The following is a 22,226-nucleotide window of genomic DNA, read 5'->3' on the forward strand; positions in this document are numbered from 1 at the left end:
ATCCAGGCTCCTCATTCTATACCTTCCATGTCCCTTTTATCAGTAAATACTGTTGCAAAATACTCGTTTTGTATCTCCCCCATTTTCTGTGGCTTCACACAAAGCAGCCTTGCTGATCTTTGAGGTACCCTATTCTCTCCCTAGTTACCCTTTTGTCTTTAATGTATTTTAAAAACCCTTTAGATTCTCCTTAATTGTATTTGCCAAAGCTTTCTCATGTCCTCCTGATTTCCCTCTTAAGTATACTCCTACTGCTGTTATACTCTTCTAAGGATTCACGTGATGTATCCTGACTATACCTGACATATGCTTCCTTTTTCTTAACCAAACCCTCAATTTCTCTAGTCATCCAGCATTCCCTATATCTACCTTCCTTTCCTTTCACCCTAACAGGAATATACTTTCTCTGGATTCTCGTTATCTCATTTCTGAAGGCTTCCCATTTTCCATCCGTCCCTTTACTTGCAAACATCTGCCCCCAATCAGCTTTTGAAAGTTCTTGCCTAATACCATCAAAATTTACCTTTCTCCAACTTAGAACTTCAACTTTTAGACCTGGTCTATCCTTTTCCATCATATTTTAAATCTAATAGAATTATTGTCGCTGGCTCCAAAGCGCACCCCCACTGACACCTCAGTCACCTGCCCTGCCTTATTTCCCAAGAGTAGGTCAAGTTTTGCACCTTCTCTACGAGGTACATCCACATACTAAATCAGAAAATTGTCTTGTACACACTTAACAAATTCCTCTCCGTCTAAACCCTTAACACTATGGCAATCCCAGTCGATGTTTGGAAAGTTACCATAACTACCCTATTATTCTTACAGATAGCTGCGACCTCCTTACAAATTTGTTTCTCAATTTCCCTCTGACCATTAGGGGAGTCTATAATACAATCCCCATAAAGTGATCATCCCTTTTTTATTTCTCAGTTCCACCCAAATAACTTTCCTGGATATATTTCAGGGAATATCCTCCCTAAGTACAGCCGTAACGCTATCTCTTCTCAAAAATGCTACTCCCCCTCCTCTTCTGCCTCCCTTTCAGTCCTTCCTGTAGCATTTGTATCCTGGAACATCACAGTGAGAACATGGCTTTCTATTTAATGCTAATTGGGATTGCCTGAACAGATCCCTCTCAATCTACAACTTCCTGGTCAGGCGTATTCCCTGCTTTACCATTCTTATCAAGCTCAAGAATGCATGAGGAAATTACAGGAACAGCAGCAGACATACCTAAAAATGAGGTGTTAACTTTCTGAAGATAGCAAACCCAGAGTCCTTGCATGCCAAAGGGTAAAGCTGAAATGATAGTGCTAAGTGATTTCCTGATCAAGGGATCAGATCTAAGCTGTGCAGACTTGCCACATCCAGTCATGAATATGGTGGACTATTAGACTTCACAAGTATCACAACTTCAATAACTGGGAAGCCCAGTACGTTAGTGCAAAAGGTGAAGTTTATAGCATTTTCACCAGCAATCAACTGAAGGCTCCAAATGGATGATCCATCTTGCCCCCCTCCAGAGATCCCCAGCATCTCAGATACCAGTCTTCAGCCAATTTGACTGACTCCACAAAAAAAAATCAAGAAACAGTTGGAGGCATTAAATATTGTGGTGGCAGTGGGCTCTGACAGTATGGTGCTGATGACTTGAGTATCTAACCTTGCAGTGCCACGGACAAGCTGTTCCAGAATAGTCTTATCAGTCTACTCTTGATCGTGAATACAGTGATGGAAGGTGTCATCCGTATTGGCTTTTAAGCAGTGTTTGCTCAGTAACAACCTGCTCACTCATGCTGTCAGTTTGGGTTCTTCCAGAGCCACTCAGCTGTTGACCTCATCAGAGCCTTAATTCAAACCTGGACTGAAGAGTCAAATTCCAAAAGTGAAGTGACAGTGACTTTCTATACATGAAGGCTGCAGTTGATCATTTGTGAATTTGATCCTTAACAAAACTGCTGTAATTGGGAATTAGAGAACTGAGTTATACCTGGTTGTAGTTGTTAGAGGTCAGTCATCTAAGATTTAAGTAATCTCTGCTGGAAGTCCTCAGGGTAGTATCCTCAGTCAAACCATCTTCACCTGCTCCATCAATAACCTTCTGTCTATCATAAGGTCAGAAGTGGCGAATGAGCAATAAATCCTGGTCCAGACAGTGCCAACATCCAGTGGGTGAATGAAAATAAAGATAGGTCTCTTACGTTAGTCAGCACTGAGATCAGCATTTCTATTTACTTTGAAAAGGTTAATGCTTTAAAATCTAGCAAATGTGCTGGGTTGCATATTTAGCTTTGTTTGCCTTTAAGCTTTGGAGTTTTGAGAGAAAAGGAAAGGACTGCAATTTATAGTACACAATAGTTCATTTCTCTTATTTCTGTTTCATGTAATGTTTGAGTGATTTTGAGCTTCAGTTTCTTTCATAAAATATGCATGCAGTTGGAACAGTTCTGTAAATGAAAAAGGAATTTAATGTTTTGAGATGGTTCAGAAGAGGTGAATTGGCTGGAAGCATTATTTGTTGTGGAAAAGCTGAAGTATGTGGAATAAATGCAACGTCCTGTTTTAGTTCAAAGTTGATTTTTGAATAAGGCATGATTTCAATTCCCATTGATCAGTTGATAAATAAGGTGTGTACAGTGTTGATTTGTCATTCACTAATGACTTTTGCTCAATACCTGTCATTGAAGTTTGGGAAGACTAGTCACCTAAGTATGCATCCATTGACCTACAGTAGTAACTTGCAAACTGTTGTCCAATATGACTCCAGTTCTCCACTATTTAAAATTGAACATGATCTTAAATGCCATCAAAACTAAAAGAGCAACAAGAGGACATCAGAAAAATATTCCCTCCCACCAAGCTCTATTAATTCATCCTTATTACAATTGTGTAATTCATCCTTGAGCTATTCCCTTGTTTGCAGTATAGCTAAATTGCTTCAGCAAAACTAGATATCTTGCATCTCATTGAGGAGTCTTCAGGCCAGTTCACATCCAACAACATGCTTTGTAGTGAATCACGTGCTAAAGCTTTGTTTGCTTCTGCCAACATCTTTCATGTTCTCCCAAGAATCTATCCTTAGCCTCTTCTTAGTTCTGTTAGATGTCCCCCCCCTCAACCACATGCAGTAACTGATGCAATGTTACTCTGTAATCTGACAATACCCAACTGTACCATCACCTCTCTTGACTTATCTACAATCTCAAATTTCTTAAACTGGTTCTGAGACCAGAAATTTCCTTCAATGTAAATATTGGGAGGACTGAATCCGTTTTCTTTATGGCCACTGTTGAATCCATTCTTCTTCTAGTGTGTTCTCAATCTTGGCGTATTTGACTCCAGATGACTGATTACATTTATATTATCTGTGAGACTGCCTATTTCCACCCCTTGCATTATCCAACTCCACCCCTGTCTTAACTATGCTGAAATCTTCCTCTGCTCCGTTGTTTCTTTTCAACTTATTTCAAAAACCTTCCTAACCAGCCTTCCATATTTTGTCATCCAAAACCCTGCACGCCCATGTCCCAACATGCGCCAAGTTCCATTCTTCCTGTGTTCACTGACCCACACTGGCTTGCATTTCAAATTCTTTTTCAGTCCTTACTATGGATTTGTCTCTTTCTATCTTTTTAATCTTCATAACCCTGTCAGAAATACCTTTACTGCTTTTGAGTATTACTGATTTTTAAGTAATGTACCATTTGCTCTGTGTCTTTAACTTCGAAGACAATTAGTTGGCACTAGAATTACTCCAAAATGCCTTTGGTGTTGCTTTAAATCTATTTTTTGCTGAAATATTTGGTCATGACCTCTAAGTTTTGGGGCTCATTGGTGCACCAACAAACAAAATTTGACAGTGCAACACTTGCAAATATTTTGCTTTGCTCAAGTGCTGTAAGAATGAGTTGCTGTCAGTTACTGAACCAGTAATAATGAAATTGTTATTTCAGGATTCACGGGAAGTTGTTTTTCCCCATAGAACAATTGAGGGAAAAGTTCCCTGAATGCTTTTGAATGCCTTTCAACCAAGTCTTCCCTTTTGAGTTCAGTTTTCCAAGTTGTTATCATGAAACTTGGAGCATATCATCCTCAGCTGTTATTCAAATGCAATTACTCTGCAACATTCTTCTACTTTGCAACAGTCTTCTATTTTGAAACAACATGTTAGAGGTAACTATAGAATTTTAAATTATATTTGTGTCTAGTGCATCTCCAAATAGAGTCTGGATTGTTGGTGGTGGAAATTCTGAAGAAATGAAATTAGGACAGCAAAACTCAAAGGTCTTCTGCCCATACAGTGCGACTGGTAACTTCACGGTAAGGATCATTTGTCATGATTTAATAATATACTCCAGTGAATTTGAAGCTTCCTCGAGGGTATTATGACTTGCTAAGTAGGTTAGCTGGCTTATAGTGACCGTTTCAATCGTATGCACAGCATTTCAATCCAGGACATTATGGTATATATTTGCAGTTCAGATTTCTAATTTGCACTGATCCTGAACTGTTTGACACATACATAATGTTGTCAATACGCAAGGATATAATTTTAAAATGTAGTGAATGATCTAATATATATAAGGTCTCTGGGTGCATAACACTCATGTGAAAATCTCTTGCAGTTATGCCCCAGCCTGCCCTCCCATCCTTACTGTCTCTTCAGTGTATTGAATTGTAATCTAAAAGTCAACTGGAATATTTTTGTCCCTTAGTTATAATTTAAGAAGTTGAACTTTGGCTAATTTAGATTTAATAACTTTTGTATAGATTCTACACTGTTGGCAATTTATAGTCACAGAGATGTATAGCATGGAAACAGACCCTTTGGTTCAACTTGTCCATGCCAACCAGGTAGCTTATATTAATCTAGTTCAACTTCCAAGCCCTTCACCCATATCCCTCTAAACCTCTACCATTCATATACCCATCCAGTTGCCTTTTAAATGTTGTAATTGTACTAGCCTCCACCACTTCCTCTGGCAGCTCATTCCAAACACGCACCACCCCCTATGTGATGAAGTTGTCCCTTAGGTCTCTTTTATATCTTTCTCCTCTCATCCTAAACCTATACCTTCTAGTTCTGGCCTCCCCCACTCCAGGGAAAAGACCTTGTCTATTTATCCTGTCCATGGCCCTCATGATTTTATAAACTTCTATTATGTCAACCCTCAGCCTCTGACATCAGCCTATTCAACCTCTCCCTATGGCTCAAATCCTCCAACTCTGGCAACATCCTTGTAAATCTTTTATGAGCCCTTTCAAGTTTGACCAATAGGAAGGAGACCAGAATTGTACGCAATATTCGAAAAACAGTTGTTTTCCCAAAAATATTGTCCAAAATTATTGCTGTTTTGTGTGAATGGGCCAGAAGATTGTCCTTTACATTGCTTTCATGATTAGTTTTGACTAACGACCAAAACCCGCCTTTGTTTTTCATAGATTTAAAATTTGTAAGGTACAGTTTTTCAACAGTTCGCCATCTGCCTCTGTTCCAAGTCACTAAAATGCTATTGTTCAGTCTTTTAAAACTCAGTGCTTTGAGCCAGATCTAACTAAATGAAATCATTTTTGTTATGATGGCTTTTGTTGGTTCTTCTTTACCAACTCTGAAATGGAGAAGCCTGATGTTTTCTTCCTGCTGTTTCCCCTGAAAGTCTCGCCAATAATAAGATTTTTTTTTGTTAATAAGGATGGATGCAAGTTGTAGTTCTCACCTAACGCATTTTGTGCTCTGTTTCAGGGAAAGCTTGTTTATGCCAACTATGGAACTGAAGATGACTTTAAACTTTTGAACAGCAAGAACGTGCCGGTCAATGGGAGTGTTGTTGTTGTTCGTGCAGGAAAAATTAATTTTGCTGAGAAGGTACTGTGACTGGTCATTAAACATGGTTTACTCAACCTTTTTTGCTGTTATGATTTGGAGATGCCAGTGTTGGACTGGGGTGTACAAAGTTAAAAATCAGACAACACCAGGTTGTAGTCCAACAGGTTTAATTGGAAGCACACTAGCTTTTGGTAGTCACCTGATGAAGGAGTGTCGCTCCAAAAGCTTGTGTGCTTCCGATTAAACCTGTTGGACTACAACCTGGTGTTGTCTGATTTTTAACATTCTTTGCTGTTGTTACTGGAATACATGTGCTGTATTTAGTAACCAATTGGATGGTGGGATAAGTCATCAGATATCGATATTTTCTAATCAATCTGCTCAAACATTGAGACCCCTATGGAGCAGGTCGGTCTTGAAAATAGGTTTTCTGGCTTAGAGGTAGGGACATCAAACCTACAGCTCAGCGAACAAGCCTACACCCTAAACCTCAACCTGAGCGACAAACCTTGCACGCTACCACTGTGTGGCAAGAACCCATGATAAGTCACATCCATGTTTGCTGATGATGAAACACAGATGGCGGCATTTGCAGCATATTGACCGCAGCACTTTGATTTTAATGTGCCGTCATTTATTTTAGAGTTTATAAGATATAAATATTTTTAATGGTGGAAACGCCAGAAGCAGTGAAGGTCCAAGACCATTCAGATTTCAGATTCATTTATTAATAATCTCATACAAACAGTTACAGCAAATAATTACGAGTTGTTACTTAAAAGCTGACCCTTATATTAAGATGAACAACAAATAAGGGACGGCTGTAATGCTTCAGCTGTGAAAAGTGTTGCTTGTACCACACCCTGAATAATAGACTATGAAGGTTGTAGTAGTGTTCTTGAGAGAGAAATCAGGAGGGCAAAACAGTTCAGGAAATATTGGATTTGGAGGAAGTGGTACTCTGTATACCAGAATGAAAGCTGCTACCCCCACTCCAGCCAAATTAAATTTTAGGAAATTGCACAAAATGGTCCAAGCAATACCAGTTCAAAAGTTCTGCTTGTCTCTTTTAAGATGGATTCCATCTTGTGTTCTTTCATGTTATCGTATTTGATTTGTATGAAATGTTGCGCATTTTTACAAGATCATTAGAAAGTTGAAAGTTAGAATTTGAAGTCAAAAGTGAATTGGAACATTTTATAAAGTCCGTTTTATTCAGTGTTTTTCTTGCATACGGTTACATCTCAGGATTCATGAACATGAATGACTGTGTAAAGATCTCATCTCCTAGGTGTAATTTTCCTTGTACTGGCATGACTTGCTACATATCTAAAATTGCTAAATGTTTTAATTCTCTTGTATATCTGCCATGTTTATAAATGAGAAAATAAAAACCACAATTGGTGTTAGATCGATTTAATTTTAACTTCGATGTTGATGGATTTTTATCATCTCACATACCTGTATTTGAGTAAAGTTGTAGCATTGATCTTTTTGAATACTGGCATAGGCTTCAGGTAAATGGCCTATTTTTGTTAATGTGTTATTTATTTTCAATAATCAATCTGTTGTTGTGAGCTGATTCTTTGTATTAGTGGCATTTCAATTGTCAGGAACATTTTTTTTTAAGAAATTGGAAGATTTTTGCTGTGATTTTGCTTCGGTCAATTAAACTGATGCTTTCTATTCTTTTCAAATAGCATTCTATAGCAGGTCAAAAATGTGATCTGGTATATGTAATTTCATTTACTGACCATTGTCTTTTGATAACTGAAACCATGCAGTTGCAACCTTCCCACGTATCCTACTTGCTGCATTAATTTGAATGAGGTTTCTGTATAATCTTAAATGGCTTTGTTTCTGTTCTAAATGCTTTGCATTTTTTTTTGATAAAATTTGCTGTTAAGTTTCCGATTTCCCATGAGATAGAAATACTGTGTTGTAAAGAATAGTGTTTTTTTTCTGTGGCTAGCCTTCATGGGATTGTGAGAGAGGAAGAACAAAACTGTGCTTATGTCACATGGGATTTTTGCATCATCCTCCATATTGATGAATCTTGAGATATAGTTGTATCCAAAAAATCTTAATGAGCAGGTGGTCTTTGTGTAAAACTTCCCACCACTTTCCTTTTAATTTCTACCTTTTGATCATGTTTTAGTAGTTAACTTTAGATACAACTCAAATTTAAAGAGTGGAAGAACTTGAGATATTATCTCCTTAAAAAGAAGCCAGCAGAACCTGTTCAGAATCTAACAGTTGTATGAAGCATGATACTCTCTTGGCAAATAAGTTGGGTGGTGCAGAACAAAGTATTAGCACTGGTTGTTAGGTGCAAAAATAATGTAAGACTTAACTTTCAGTTCCCATTACAATTGCTTGCAGGAGTTAAAACAGAAAAAGTTGATATGTGAAGATGACAACTGTAGGTTTTATATATTTTATAATCTGGACAGAAATGTTTATATTAACAACTGCAGTCAGCAAAGTGATTAAAATATACAAATTGCTTGGTGATTAATCTTTCTTTTCTCTTCTAGGTTACTAATGCTGAGAACATGAAAGCTGGAGGTGTTCTAATCTATCCTGATCCTGAAGATTATAACCTGGATCCAGATGTAGCTATGTTTGGACATGTATGTACACTGAAAGTTGCACAGTGATATTGTTACTGGATTAGTAATCTTGAGCTAATGCTGGCAGAGTGTTTAACTAAGTATAATATCTGGAATATAAGCCTCACATCAGTAATTGTGACCATGAAACTTCTGAATAATTATTTTAAAAACCCATTTGTTTTGTTATTTATTTTAAAAGAAGGAAATCTGAACTACTTGTCACTCCAAACCATAGCAATTTTAAAATAGCCTGGAAAGTCACTCTGTTGTACCAAATCACTGCAGAAAACCTGAAAAAACTCGTGCAAAAATCAAGACTGAGAGTACAAAGGCACAATGTACTCTAGGTTGGGACTTCATTTGGTGGCAGAACCACTGACCAAGCTGGCTGTGCCCTAAGGGTTCGTTTAAAACACGAGCATGCAGCCAGTGGTGGAGAAAACAAGGGGTCAAAGCGTACTTCTTTGTTGAGCTATCACCTTTCTTAAAATAGTGGCACCATGTTAGGCAACCTCCAGTCTTCCGGCACCTCGCCTGTGGCTATCGATGCTTCAAATATCTCAGCAAGGGATCCTACCTTCTAACAAAGTTCCAGGTTAGACTTAATCATGTCCTGAGGATTTATCCACCTTTTTTGCATTGTCATCCAGGACCACCACCTCTATAATATGTAAATTTTTTTTAAAGGTGTCACCATTTATTTTCTCCCGCTTCAGATGCTTGTCCTGCGGCTCCATACATAAGTGATCTTTCTGATGTTTAAGGGGCCCTATTCGCTCCCTAGTTACCTTTTCCTCCTTGATATATTTATAGAATCCCATTAGATTCTCCTTAACCTTATCTTTCAAAGCTATCTCATGTCTCCGTTTTGCTCTCCTGATATCCCTCTTAAGTATACTGCTACAGCCTTCATATTCCAAGGATTCATTTGATCTCTGCTGTCTATACCTGACATTATCACCTTCTTTGTTAAGCTAAGGAAAAGCCAAGGAACTATAAAGTGGTGAGTCTGACATCAGTGATGGGCAAGTTGCTGAGGGATAGTCAACATGGCTTTGTGCGTAGGAATTCATGTCTCATTAATGTGATTGAGTTTTTTGAAGAAGTAACAAAGAGGATTGATGAAGACAGAGCTGTGGATGTGACGTGTGTGTGGATGTTAATAAGGCATTCGACAAAGTTCCGAATGGTAGACTGGTTAGCAAGGTTCGATTCCCATGGAATGTGGGGAGAACTAGCCATTTAGATACGAAACTGGCTTGAGGGTAGAAGACGGACGGTGGTGGTGGAGGGTTGCTTTTCAGACTGGAGGCCTGTAACCAATGTTCTGCCAAGGATCTGTGCTGGGTCCAATGCTTTATATAAATGATTTGAATGTGAACATAAGAGGTATAATTAGTAAGTTTGTCAATTGGTGGTGTAGTGGAAGTAAAGGCAGTTACTTCAGAGTACAACAGGACCTTGATCAGATGGGCTGAGGAGTGGTACGTGGAGTTTAATTTAAATAATCATGAGGGGCTGCATTTTGGAAAGGCAACTCCAGGCATAACTTACACACTTCATTGTAAGGTCCTGGGAAATGCTGCTGAACAAAGAGACCTTTGAGTGCAGGTTCATAGTTCCTTGAAGGTGGAGTCACAGGTAGATAGCATAATGAAGGTGGCATTTGGTATGCTTTCCTTTACAGTTGGGTGCATTGCATGTAGGAGTTGGGAGATCATGTTGCAGCTGTACAGGACGTCTGTTAGGTCACTTTTGGAATACTGCATGCAAATCTGGTCTCCTTGCTATAGGAAGGATGTTGTGAAACTTGAATGGGTTCACGAAAGATTTACAAAGATGTTGCCAGGATTAGAGAGTCTGAGCTATAGGGACAGGCTGAATTGGCTGGCGTCTCGGAGGCTGAGGGGTAACTATAGAGAGATTTTATAAAGTCATGAGGGGCATGGATTAGGTATATAGACAAGGCCATTTTTCTGGGGTGGGGGAGTCCAAAACTAGAGGGCATAAGTTTAAGGTGAGAAGAGAAAGATTTCAAAGAGACCGAAGGGGCAGCATTTTTGCACTGAGGATGGTGCATGTACAGAATGAGCTGCCAGATGAAGTGGTGGATTCTGGTACAATTGCAATATCTAACAGGTATATAAATTGGAAGGGTTTAGAAGGATATGGGCCAAATGCTGGCAAATAAGACTAGATTAGTTCAGGATATGTGATCGGCATGGACAGGTTGGACTGAAGGGTCTGTTTCCATGCTGTACACTGCATGACTCTGACTCTACCTATCATTGGTGCCTCTGTCCATGATATGGGTAGCAGTAATTACTGCACAGTCATTGTCAAGAAGAAATCCTGTTATGTCATGTGGCATTGTCACCATGGTTAAGTGGGATAAATTCCAAATACCTTCAATAGAATAGCACTCAGTACTGAGCATCTAATGAGGGCTTGTGGACCAACAATGACAGAACTAAATTCATCGACAATCTAATGGATTACCATTTCCCTCACTCTGACATTGCTGGCCTGCCACAGATCAACTCATTAAATGAGGCCTGAACAGAGTGTGCTGGCAGCAGTACAGGAATACCTGCAAATGGGGTGTTTAAAGTAAGCTGAAATGAAGAAATTAGAACGATCATAAGTTCATATTGTCATTGGTGACCACTCCAAAATACTTGCCTGCAAAATGTTATTCTTACTGTGTCTACTCATTTTCTTGACTGTGTAAAGTTAACAGGTGCATTTTATTTTTATTTTTAAAAGGTTCACATGGGCTTGGGTGATCCACGTTCTCCTGGATTTCCATCCTTCAATCACACACAGTTCCCACCAACTAAATCGTCAGGACTTCCTGGAATCTTAGTTCACTCAATTAGTGCAAATGCAGTTACATCGCTTCTCCGGTAAAGATACGTTCCATAAGTATGGAGAACTTGTTAATCCATGAACTTTGCTTTTCGCAGCATAGGAAGTTGTATGACCTATAATGTGTGCCATGTATTTTTGTTTTCAGTTAGTGCTCTGATCTGGACTGACATGCGCAATGAAATGTTGCAATTCACTTAATTATTTTCAACTCTGATTGCTCAGGCCTTCTTTGTCTTGATGAAGATCTGTAGCTTAGCATAGAAGATGGTTTAAATTTTTTGGTCTGCATAGTTCAGCAGCTAAGATGTCCGGGGCCATCGTTACACACATTTCCAGTTTCAAATCTCTGTTTACTTAGAGTTAGAAAGACATATAGCACAGAAACAGACCCTTTGGTCCAACTCGCCAATGCTGACCACATATCCTAAATAAATTTGCCAGCACTTGGCCTATATACCTTTAAGCTCTTCCTATTCCTAAAACCATCCAGACACCTTTTAAATGTAATAATTGTACCAGCCTCCTCCACTTTCTCTGGCAGCTCATTACATACACGCAGCACTCTCTGCATGAAAAAGTTGCCTCTTAGGTCCCTTTTAAAGCTTTCTCCTCTCACCTTAAACATATGCCTTGTAGTTCTGGACTACCTTACCACAGGTAAAAGCCCTTGTTTTATTACCCTTTCTATGCCCCTCATGACTTTATAAACCTCTATAAAGTCATCCCTCAGCCTCTGACTCTCCAGACAAGATAGCCCCAGCCTATTCAGCTTCTCCCTATAGCTCACACCTTCCAACCCTGGCAACATCCTTGCCAGTCTTTTCTGAACCCTTTCAAGTTTCACAACACCCTTCCCATAGCAGGAAGACCAGATTTGTGCACACTTGCAAAAGTGGCCTAACCAGTGTCCTCTAGAGACTGCTCTTGACCTCCCAACTCCTACTGCTAGCTCTGACCAATAAAGGATAGCATACCAAATGCTGCCTTCACTATATCCTATCTACTTGCAACTCCAATTTCAAGCAACTGTTAACCTGAACACCAAGGTCTATTTGTTCAGCAACACCCTCCAAGACCTTGCCATTAAATCCCGTGGCTCAGTGGTTAGTTAGCATTGCTACCTCACAGCACCAGGGACCCAGGTTTGTTTCCAGCCTTGGACTACTGTCAGTGTGGAGTTTGCACATTCTCCCTGTATCTGCGTGAGTCTTCTCCGAGTGCTCCGGTTTCCTCCCAAAGTCCAAAGATGTGCAGGCCAGGAGAATTGGCCATGTTAAATTGCCAGTGGTGTTAGGTGCATTAGTCTGAGGGAAATGGGTCTGGGTAGGTTACTCTTTGGCGGGTTGGTATGGACTGAAGGGCCTGTTTCCACAGCGTAGGGAATCTCATGTAATCATTAAGCATATAAGTCCTGCCCTGGTTTGCCTTTCCAAAACGAAGCACCTCACTTCTGTCTAAAGCCAGTTGGCCCATCTGATCAAGATCCTGTTGTTGTAATCTGAGGTAATCTTCTTCGCTGTCTACTACACCTCCAATTTTGGTGTCAACTGCAAATTTACTAACTATACCTCTTATACTTGCATCCAAATCGTTTATATAACATGATGAAAAGTAGTGGACCCAGAACCGATCCTTGTGACACACCTCTGGTCACAGGCCTCCAATCTGAAAAACAGCCCTCTACCACCATCCTCTGTCTTCTACCTTTGAGCCAGTTCTGTATCCATATTCATTACTACTTCAGAAATCTCAAGTGTTAGTGAGACATTATTTCCCCCACACACAGCCATTTTGAGTATCCCTAATCAGTCCTTGCCTTTCCACATACATTTAAATCTCGTCCCTCAGGATTTCCTTCAACAAGTCGCCCACCACCACTGTCAGGCTCATCAGTCGATATTTCCCTGGCTTTTCCTTACTACCTTTCTTAAATAGTGGCACCATATTCGCCAACCTCCAGTCTTCCAGCACCTTACCTGTGACTATCAATGATCCAAACATCTCAGCAAGGGGCCCATGAATCATTTCTATAGTTTCCCACAGTATTCTAGACTATAATTGATTTATCGTCCTTGTGTTTTAAGACATCCAACCCTACCATCTCTGTAATATGGATATTTTTCCAGATGTTACCATATATTTCCCCACATTTCTATTTTGATTATAATTTGAAGCCTGTATTTTGTTTTAGTAATCTGTAGGTTTCTTTTTTTAGTAAATTGGGTGGTGAAGCAGCTCCATCTAGTTGGAAGAGCAAAGCAACCAAAGTTGGGCCAGGGTTTGCCAACAATGATGAACAAGTAATGATGGAAGTGAATAATGTTGAAGAAGTAAGAGCAATGCACAATGTCTTTGCAGTTGTTAAGGGGTTCGAAGAACCAGGTAATTTATTATTTAAATTTATTCAGTGCAGATGAGTAGCAATCACGTAACTATCCACTGGTGATTCAGGTGTCGTCTTAAGCAGAAAAGCAAAAATCCTTGTCTCAGTCCTCCTTCCCCTGAGTTCAGAACTGCAAACATGTTCTTAAACAAAATTATGCTGAATGTTTGTTTGAAATTTGACTGACCTTGGAGCAGCATTATATTGCGAAGATATAGGCAAGAATGAAGATCTAAGTGCTGTGAAAATGTTGACCTGACTAGTTGTCCTACTCAAGGTCAAAATAACAGATTAATATACAAAGTAGTCTGTATAGAGCTAACATTTACAGCCTTATAAATGAAGATTGGAAAGATGATACAATACCTTCAAAGTGCTTTGACTCTAGCTTGACAATTATCAAATGTCCAGCTGTCAATATGTCTGATCTGATGGTAGTTTTTACTTGTATAATTCAGAGGAACCTCGATTATCCGACAATTGATTAACTGAATTTCGGATGATCTGAACAAGGTCACGATGCATGTCTAACTATGTTATCAGTCGGTTGATTATCCAGCATTTGATTAACAGAATGGAATACTCCCCGCGCATTTCCTTCGGATAATTGAGGTTCCTCTGTCGATAATTGCCCAATGTAATTCGTCTGCTTTTAATTTTTTTTGCCACACTTAGATCATTATGTTGTAATTGGTGCTCAGCGTGATGCCTTTGGCCCTGGTGCAGCAGAATCTGGAGTGGGAACTGCTTTGCTGTTGGAGCTGTTCAGAATCTTTACAAGAATGGTTGAAGGTGAGAGTATAGGGCTACATTGAATATGTGCTTATTAAAGTTGTATGGGACGAAGGGTGGAATACCCTACCTACATAAAACTGTTTGTTTTTACAGTAACAAGTGTGATCTATGTTAAGTATTTAACCATCCAAAACTGATCCCAAATGATGAAGATATGCTCTGATTGTTGGAAAAAGAGCTGTTTGGAATAACTGGCATCCACTTGGAAAATGTTGCTATGTTAAGCCCAAAATACAGATGGTTTTGAATGGTTCGGAGAAATAACATCAAACTTCTCTTAGTCAGAAATGGTTTCCCATTTTGGAAAATAAGTTAAACCTAACAAATTGTTTCATTGAGCAGAGTAAACTTTTCTCCACAGGCACTGATGGACCTGTATTTTGTTTTTTTATTTCACCTGACTGCTTTTAGTGGGGAGAAGTCCACAAATCTAGATTGCTTGATTGACTACGTGTATCCTGTCTATGATAAGACTTGGTACGATAAATGGCAGGGTTACTTCTATTTGTGAATAGACTTAGGAGATTGTGGCATTGTAGTCTGATTTTTCTTGGTGTCCATATTGATTTTTCTGAAACAAATCACGTGGACAACTTGGGAGTGGAAACTACCATCTTTGTGTATTCCCCCTTCCCTGCCCAATTTCCCTGCCTCAACTGCAAACTTGATTAGAATCTGTTTGCTCTGCTCTTATGGGAGCTAGTATTATGTATGCTTCAGTATCATGTATGTATATCTGTTCAAGCTACTGAGAGCTAAGTTATGAGTTCATTGCAAAATATTTCGAACTTTTTTAATATTAACAGATAAAATGTTTATTTTTAATTCTACTTACTTTGCTACATAGATGGTTTCAGACCCAGAAGAAGTATTATCTTTGCAAGCTGGAGCGGTGGTAGTTTTGGAGCAGTTGGAGCAACAGAATGGCTAGAGGTTAGACTTCAAATTTTCAGTTTTTAAGAACTGCTTAAGGATGCAGCATTTTATGAATGGGTTACTTAAAATTCGCTTTCTCTTGATGGGCACTGACTCACTCAAAAGAACTTTTTGTTTAATATATAAAAGATGTATTTGAGATATGCTTCGTCCTTAAAGTATTTTAAGGGAACATCATTTCAACTAAGTCACTGTGTTAGAACAAAATTACTTAAAGACAGCTGATGACCATTTTGTCAGGACTAAGACTCGATGAATAAAAGTGGATCAATTAACGACACCTGATAGATTAAATAAATAACCAAATCTTCACGTTGAAGATATGACATTCTTAAAAACACTGCAGAATGACTGAGTAAAGACTTTCCAATGTAATTTCCTCCATGTTAAGAGACATACTAAGGGGCAAAGAGCACATTGTGTTGGGGGCAAGTTACTAGCATGGATAGAAGATTTGCTGACTGACAGAAAGCAGAGTGTGTCGACAAAGGGGTCTTTTTGGCAGCCAATGAGTCGTGGAGTTCCGCAGGGGTCAGTGTTGGGGCCACAACTATTCATGTTATATGTTAACAATCTGGATGAAGCATTTAAGAGTACTGCTGCAAAGATAGATGGAGGGTGGGATATGGTGAGGAAGAAGAGAGACTGCAGAAGGACTTGAACCAAGCTACAAGATGAAATACAATGTGGGAAAGTGTGAAGCTATTCACTTTGATGGAAAAAATAGAAACATAGAATACTTTGTAAATCTGAATCAAAGGAACTCTGTCCTAGTTCAGGATTCTCCTAAGATTAACATGCAGGTTCATTTGGGAGTTAGGAAGGCAAATGCAGTGTTAGCATTCATTTAGAGAGGGCTGGATTAAAAGGGCGAAGATGTACTGCTGAAGCTGTACAAAGCGCTAGTCGGACCATATTTAGAATATTGAGCTGTTTTCTGCCCTGTATCTAAGGAAGGATCTGCTATCCTCAGAGGATGTAGAGGAGGTTCACAATGACCACAGGAATGAAGGGCTTGTCATATGAAGAGCAGTTGAGGACTCTACTCAGTGGAGTTTAGAAGGATGAGGTGCAGGGGGCTGCGGAATCTCATTGCAGTTTACAGAATACTGAGGCCTAGAGAGTGAACGTGGAAAAGATGTTTCAACTAGTAGGAGAGACTGAGACTGAGGGTACTGCCTTAGAGTGAAATAATGACCTTTTAAAACTTGAGTTGAGGAATTTCTTCAACCAGAGAGGGTGGTGAATCTGTGGTACCCATTGCCTTGGAAGACTGAGGCCAAGTCTTGCACTTATTTAAGACGATGATATGTTCTTGGTTAGTAAGGGGATCCAGGAATAGGGGAAGAAGGCAGGAAAGTGTGGTTGAGAAACATATCTGCTATGACCAAATGGTGAGCAGACTTGATGGACAGAATGGCCTAATTCTGCTCCTGTACCTTATGGTTAAATAGCCCATGTTTTCATCTTTTTTCATCTGATGAATATAAATATTATAACACATATATTTGTGCAGTACTTGTGTCAAATAGGAATATAACCATTGCCACTGCAATACCAGAAATGTGGATTTTACTGGCATTATACAGTACGTGCCATTGCATTTGTTGAGAAAATTGGTTTTGAGTCTTTATTGCTTTTAGGAATTTTAATGTAACATAATAGCATAATATTTATTAGAATCATTTGAGCTTACTTCAACAGACATATATGTATCTAACTAAAATAAAACTGCAGATGCTGGAGCTCTGAAACAGAAATTGCTGGCAATACATCAGCGGGGAAAAAAGCAGAGTTAATGTGATTCTTTTTAACTAATGTGCTCTTTAATCAATACAACCCAACATTCCATGTGGTTATTTCATTCTACGCCTGCTTTTTTTTCCAAGTCTCCAAACAGGAGACTGATTTTTAAACCACCACTAATAATTCCAAATAGCTGGCAATGGAAGGTACATAAATTGCAGGTGGTGACTGATGTTTTAATTGGCAGGATAGTTAGTCAGACAAAGACAAATCCTGTTCTAAATCACTGTTCTAAATCACTGTTCTAAATCACTGTTCTAAATCAATTTAATCTTTGAACTTCAACTAGCATCACTGACATAAAGTTTCCATTTCAAACTGATGATTGCATGCAACGTGTACAAAAAAGTAGGAATGGGGGAGCGCAGAGCATCTAGAATGGAAAGATTAGTTATGCTTGTAAGGTTTCTTGCCATTCTAAGAATGTTAATGGCGATATATGTCCTTTGTCAATACTGTGATTAATTTTGGAGAGGGATGAAAGAATAGACCTTGTTTTCAGATTGTTTAAAATTAGTAAAAAGCAATAATCCATACATTTCTAATTTAGTCTATCGCAGTTTAGTTTAGTACATTAGTATTTTCATAAATTGAATTTATTGATGTGTTTTTTTTTCAGGGATACATGTCTGTGTTACATTTGAAAGTCTGTACCTACTTTAGTCTTGACAGAGCTGTACTAGGTAAGTCAACAGTGATCCTTATTTGAGAGTATATAGGTAAGCTTAGTTTCTTTTTAAAAGACTGCATTTTCTGACATGATTGCATGTGTTATGTGCTGCTTTAAATCGCGTATGCACACGTTTCCAGGGGACTCAGCCCAGCGATGGAAGAAAATCAGGAGGACCTGGGAAGTTGGAGTGGGTGAAGAGATTTGGGCCGAGGAGATCATGAGGGGAGGGTTTGGGGAAAGTGGGGGCAGGGCAGAAACTCAGGGGAATTGTGGATGATGTGGAACGATGTCGTGGTTAGATCCTCTTCCTTTTCCCTCCAGTGTTCCCTCCTATCCACTCCCTTCACTACTGAGTCTCCAGTTCAAAATTACATGTGCTTCCCTGCACTTGCACTAACTGCATTTGCACATGACATCGCACGTAAGGTCTACACGATGACTTATTGCTTGGAACTGTGCATATCTGTGTTCCTGAATGTGTGCATGTGTAGTTGCCTATTGCTGTTGGTGTCAGCCAAATGGATTTCCTAGCACTTGAATCTTCCCCAGATGGTAAGCTAGAATTTGGTTGGAATAAGGGGAAAAAAGGCTGGAGTAACTTGCATTATTTTACTCTTGTTTACCATTATTATATGCATGCACTTTTTTTTTCTCTAACGTTTAACAGAGTTACTTCCTTTGATTGCGCTCCAGGTATGGCATCAGTTTAAAAATTAACTGCATTTGCATTGAATTTGAATGTTGAAACATTAATGAATCACCCTGTGCACACCAACACATATGTCCAATATAAGCATATTTTATCTATATGGAACCAAATGTTATAGTTGACTAAGTCTTACAGTTTCTTACTTTCATTATCCTATGCAGTCCCACAAGCTTTGTGAATTTTTAAAAATTTTTTAATCTTAAAGTTTAAGGAAATAAGCTCCTCCTGAACGTTTGAATTCAACATATGGAGGCATACGAATTCTAATGGTTAGTGTCAGTTCAGGTCTTTGGTTCCTTGAGGTACCAAATTTATGATGTCTGAGGTCCCAGAAGAAGCCTTTCTGTAATCAAAGTGCAAAGTTATTGTTCAATTTCTTTTTGTTATAGTTTGTTCCTCATTTGATTCTGCGAATAGTGCAAGGGTAAATGGGATGAATTGCTTTTGAACAAAGAGCTAGGAATTTTTATCAGCGAGAAGGAAACTGCATCCAGGAAAATTCCAAGATAAATAGTTTCAGTGGCCGTGAATTGATTTAAAGAAAATCTTAAAATAGATTTCAATATTATCTGAAAGAGGTTTCTGAAATAAGTCAATCATGAGTCTTTGTTCTGTTCCAGGAGGCACAAATTTTGAAATATTTGGCAGTTCCATGTTGCATAATCTAATTCGAGAGACAATTTCCATGGTAAGATTTTAATGCTGATTAATGTGTACTTAATTAATAATTTTACCGCATCCACGAAGTTCAAAAGACCTGAACTGTCATTAAACACTTCCTGAAAGCCTTGTCTGTTTCTGCCTGAAGATTTTTAAAGACTGGGTTCTTGAGCTTATCTTAAGAAATGCTAATGTTGACTGCCACAGAGATGTTGTTTAAAAATGTTCCTATTTAAATCAGCATTATTACTCTGATACCTTTTACAGTACACTTCTCATAGAACACCACAGTAATTGTAAAGAGATCTTATTACCACTAAACATTTCTGTTGATCGTTCTTAACTCAAACTACCCACTTCATTTCTTGAAACATTTTTGAGTTTTTAATTGTCATACAAAATAGCATCAAGAGTAAGCCATTTGGCCCATTTGAGTCTGATGAGATCATGCCTGATCTGATTGAGACCTTATTTCACTTTCTTGTTGTCTCCATATGTTTAACTCTGCATTGATTAAAAATCAATTTTTATGTGGGACTTTATCCAATGCATTTTGAAAGCCCAAATACACCGCATCATCTGGTATCCATTATCCACACTGGTTATTATATTCGCAAGTCTTAAAAACAAATCGCAAGTTTTTCCTTTCCAAAGACTCTGCATTTTGTGATTTTATTGGTTTTCTAAATTTCCTGATACTGTTTTCATTTCCATTTCGACTTACTTTCTTGAATAGTGCTGTTGTATTTTAACAGTTTTCATATCTGATGACCACTTTCCACAATCTGGAATTTTGAAAGATTAATATCAATGCATCCACAATCTTTATAGCTGCTTTCTTTAGACCTGAAAATGCAAGCCATCAGATCCTAAGAACTTGTCAGCCTAGAGTGCGGTTAGTTTTCCTGATACTTTTTCCTCTATTCTGTTCTGCTCTCCCTTTTTGGCTCTAGATTTCCTACTTGTCATGCTTTGTTTGTCTCCTACCATGCTTTTGATACAAAATACTTGTACAAACCTTTTGCCAATTTTTTTATTCCACAGCCTTGCTCTCTAAGGGAGCAACATTTAAGCACACACTCGCTCTTGCATGCACTTTTTAGTTTGGTTGAAGGTCAGTCATCTTAGTCCAAGGATATCACTGCAGGAGCTTTCCAGGGCAGTGCCATTGTCCCAACTTGTATTCAGCTGTGTCACCAACAGCCTTCCCTCCAATACAAGTTAGAAGTGGAGATATTTGCTGAAAATTGCACAATATTCACCACTATTCAGGACATTTGCAAATGCTGAAATAGTTGCTTGCCTTTTGCAATAAGACTCTACATCATTTTTTACCTTGGGCTGAAAGTGTCAAATAAGATGCATGCCACCCAAGTGGCAGATAATGACTATTTCAGTCAAGAGAGGAAAACTATTACTGCTTACTATTTGATGGTATTACCAGATTCTGGGGATTACCATTGGCAACAAGCTAAACTGTACATGCTAAATATTGCTGCTATAAGAGTAGGCCAGGAGTGACTCCCCAAAGCCCTCCGACTATGTACAAGTCAAGAATATGATGCAAAATGCTCACCCAGGGAAGTGGAAAGTGTCTCCAATAGCACTCAAGAAACTCAGCACCATCCAGGATTAAGCAGTCAGCTTGATTGATGCACAGTGGCAATAATGTGCATCATTCATAAGATAAGCTGCGGCAACTCATCCTTGCACCTTCTAAGCTAGTGACATCCCTTACCTAAAAGGACAAGGGTGGCAGATGCATCATCTGCAAGTTGCTCTCCAAGTCCCACACAATCCTTCTTTGAAATGTATTGCTGTTTCTTCATTATCACTGGTTCAAAATCCTGGACTGCTTTCCGAACAGCATTGCAGAAGTACCTATTGCCACCAAGGTAACCCGCAGTAGTTCAAGAAGATGGCTTGTTGTGGTCTATAAATGTCAACATGCCTTCATCCTGCAAAAGATTTTATTTTTAAATCTGTTTTTACATTTATTGATAGTTTTCTCTTATACTCTATTTTCTTTGTCACATTTTTAACCATCCTTTTAATGGTTTCAAAATTCTGGGTTATCACAATTCTTGCAGTAGTGTGCACCTGTTTCTTTCAATTTAGATTAGATTTCTTACTTAGTGTGGAAACAGGCCCTTCGGCCCAACAAGTCCACACCGACGCACCGAAGTGCAACCCACCCAGACCCATTCCCCTACATCTTCCCCTTCACCTAACACTACAGGCAATTTAGCATGGCCAATTCACCTAACCTGCACATTTTTGAATTGTGGGAGGAAACCGGAGTACCCAGAGGAAACCCACGCAGACACTGGGAGAATGTGCAAACTCCACACAGACAGTTGCCTGAGGCGGGAATTGAACCCGGGTCTCTGGTGCTGAGAGGCAGCAGTGCTAACCACCGTGCCGCCTAGTTTAATGCCATCCTTAACTTTGTTAGCCACAGAGAGTGCATGCTTATTTCATTTTTCCCCTCAATGGAATAGCTATTTTGAGATACATGAAATGTTATCTTTAAATTTCTGCATGTGATTTATCTGCCATCTTTACTTTAAACTACTTTTTCTACTCTGCATTAGCTAACTTGCCTTCATTACCTTACAATTGAATTTAAATTTAAGATGGGGCTTTTGGCCTAAGTTTCTTGCCTTCAAACAGAGCAAGAAATTCCTTATGATCATTCTTGCCTCAATGATAACTTACCCTGAGGTCATTCATTAATCCTGTCTCGTTGCACAATATGATGTCTGAAATAACCTCTTCCCATGTTGGTTCCAGAAATTGCTCCAAGCAGCTTTTGAATGCAGAGTTGAACCTAAACTCATTTCCAGGCTACTTTGGTAATTTGGTTGTCCAGTGTATGTGAAGATTAAAACCCCCCATGATTATTGCAGCATAATTCTTATAAGCTTCCATTATTTCTTGATTGAAAC

General features: G+C 38.9%; 1 protein-coding gene across 1 annotated transcript in view; it reads left to right on the forward strand.

The window, feature by feature from the left end:
• LOC140478843 (transferrin receptor protein 1-like) overlaps positions 1-22,226 on the forward strand; it is a 44,142-nt gene that overhangs the window by 14,736 nt on the left and 7,180 nt on the right. The window contains exons 6-14 of the mRNA XM_072572313.1: positions 4,212-4,323; positions 5,747-5,869; positions 8,368-8,463; positions 11,212-11,351; positions 13,532-13,698; positions 14,375-14,491; positions 15,342-15,427; positions 17,856-17,919; positions 19,239-19,306. Of these exons, the coding sequence (XP_072428414.1) occupies positions 4,212-4,323; positions 5,747-5,869; positions 8,368-8,463; positions 11,212-11,351; positions 13,532-13,698; positions 14,375-14,491; positions 15,342-15,427; positions 17,856-17,919; positions 19,239-19,306 (973 nt within the window). The remainder of the gene's footprint in view (positions 1-4,211; positions 4,324-5,746; positions 5,870-8,367; positions 8,464-11,211; positions 11,352-13,531; positions 13,699-14,374; positions 14,492-15,341; positions 15,428-17,855; positions 17,920-19,238; positions 19,307-22,226) is intronic.

The sequence above is a fragment of the Chiloscyllium punctatum genome, chromosome 6, assembly GCF_047496795.1.
Source record: "Chiloscyllium punctatum isolate Juve2018m chromosome 6, sChiPun1.3, whole genome shotgun sequence".
Lineage (NCBI taxonomy): Eukaryota > Metazoa > Chordata > Chondrichthyes > Orectolobiformes > Hemiscylliidae > Chiloscyllium > Chiloscyllium punctatum.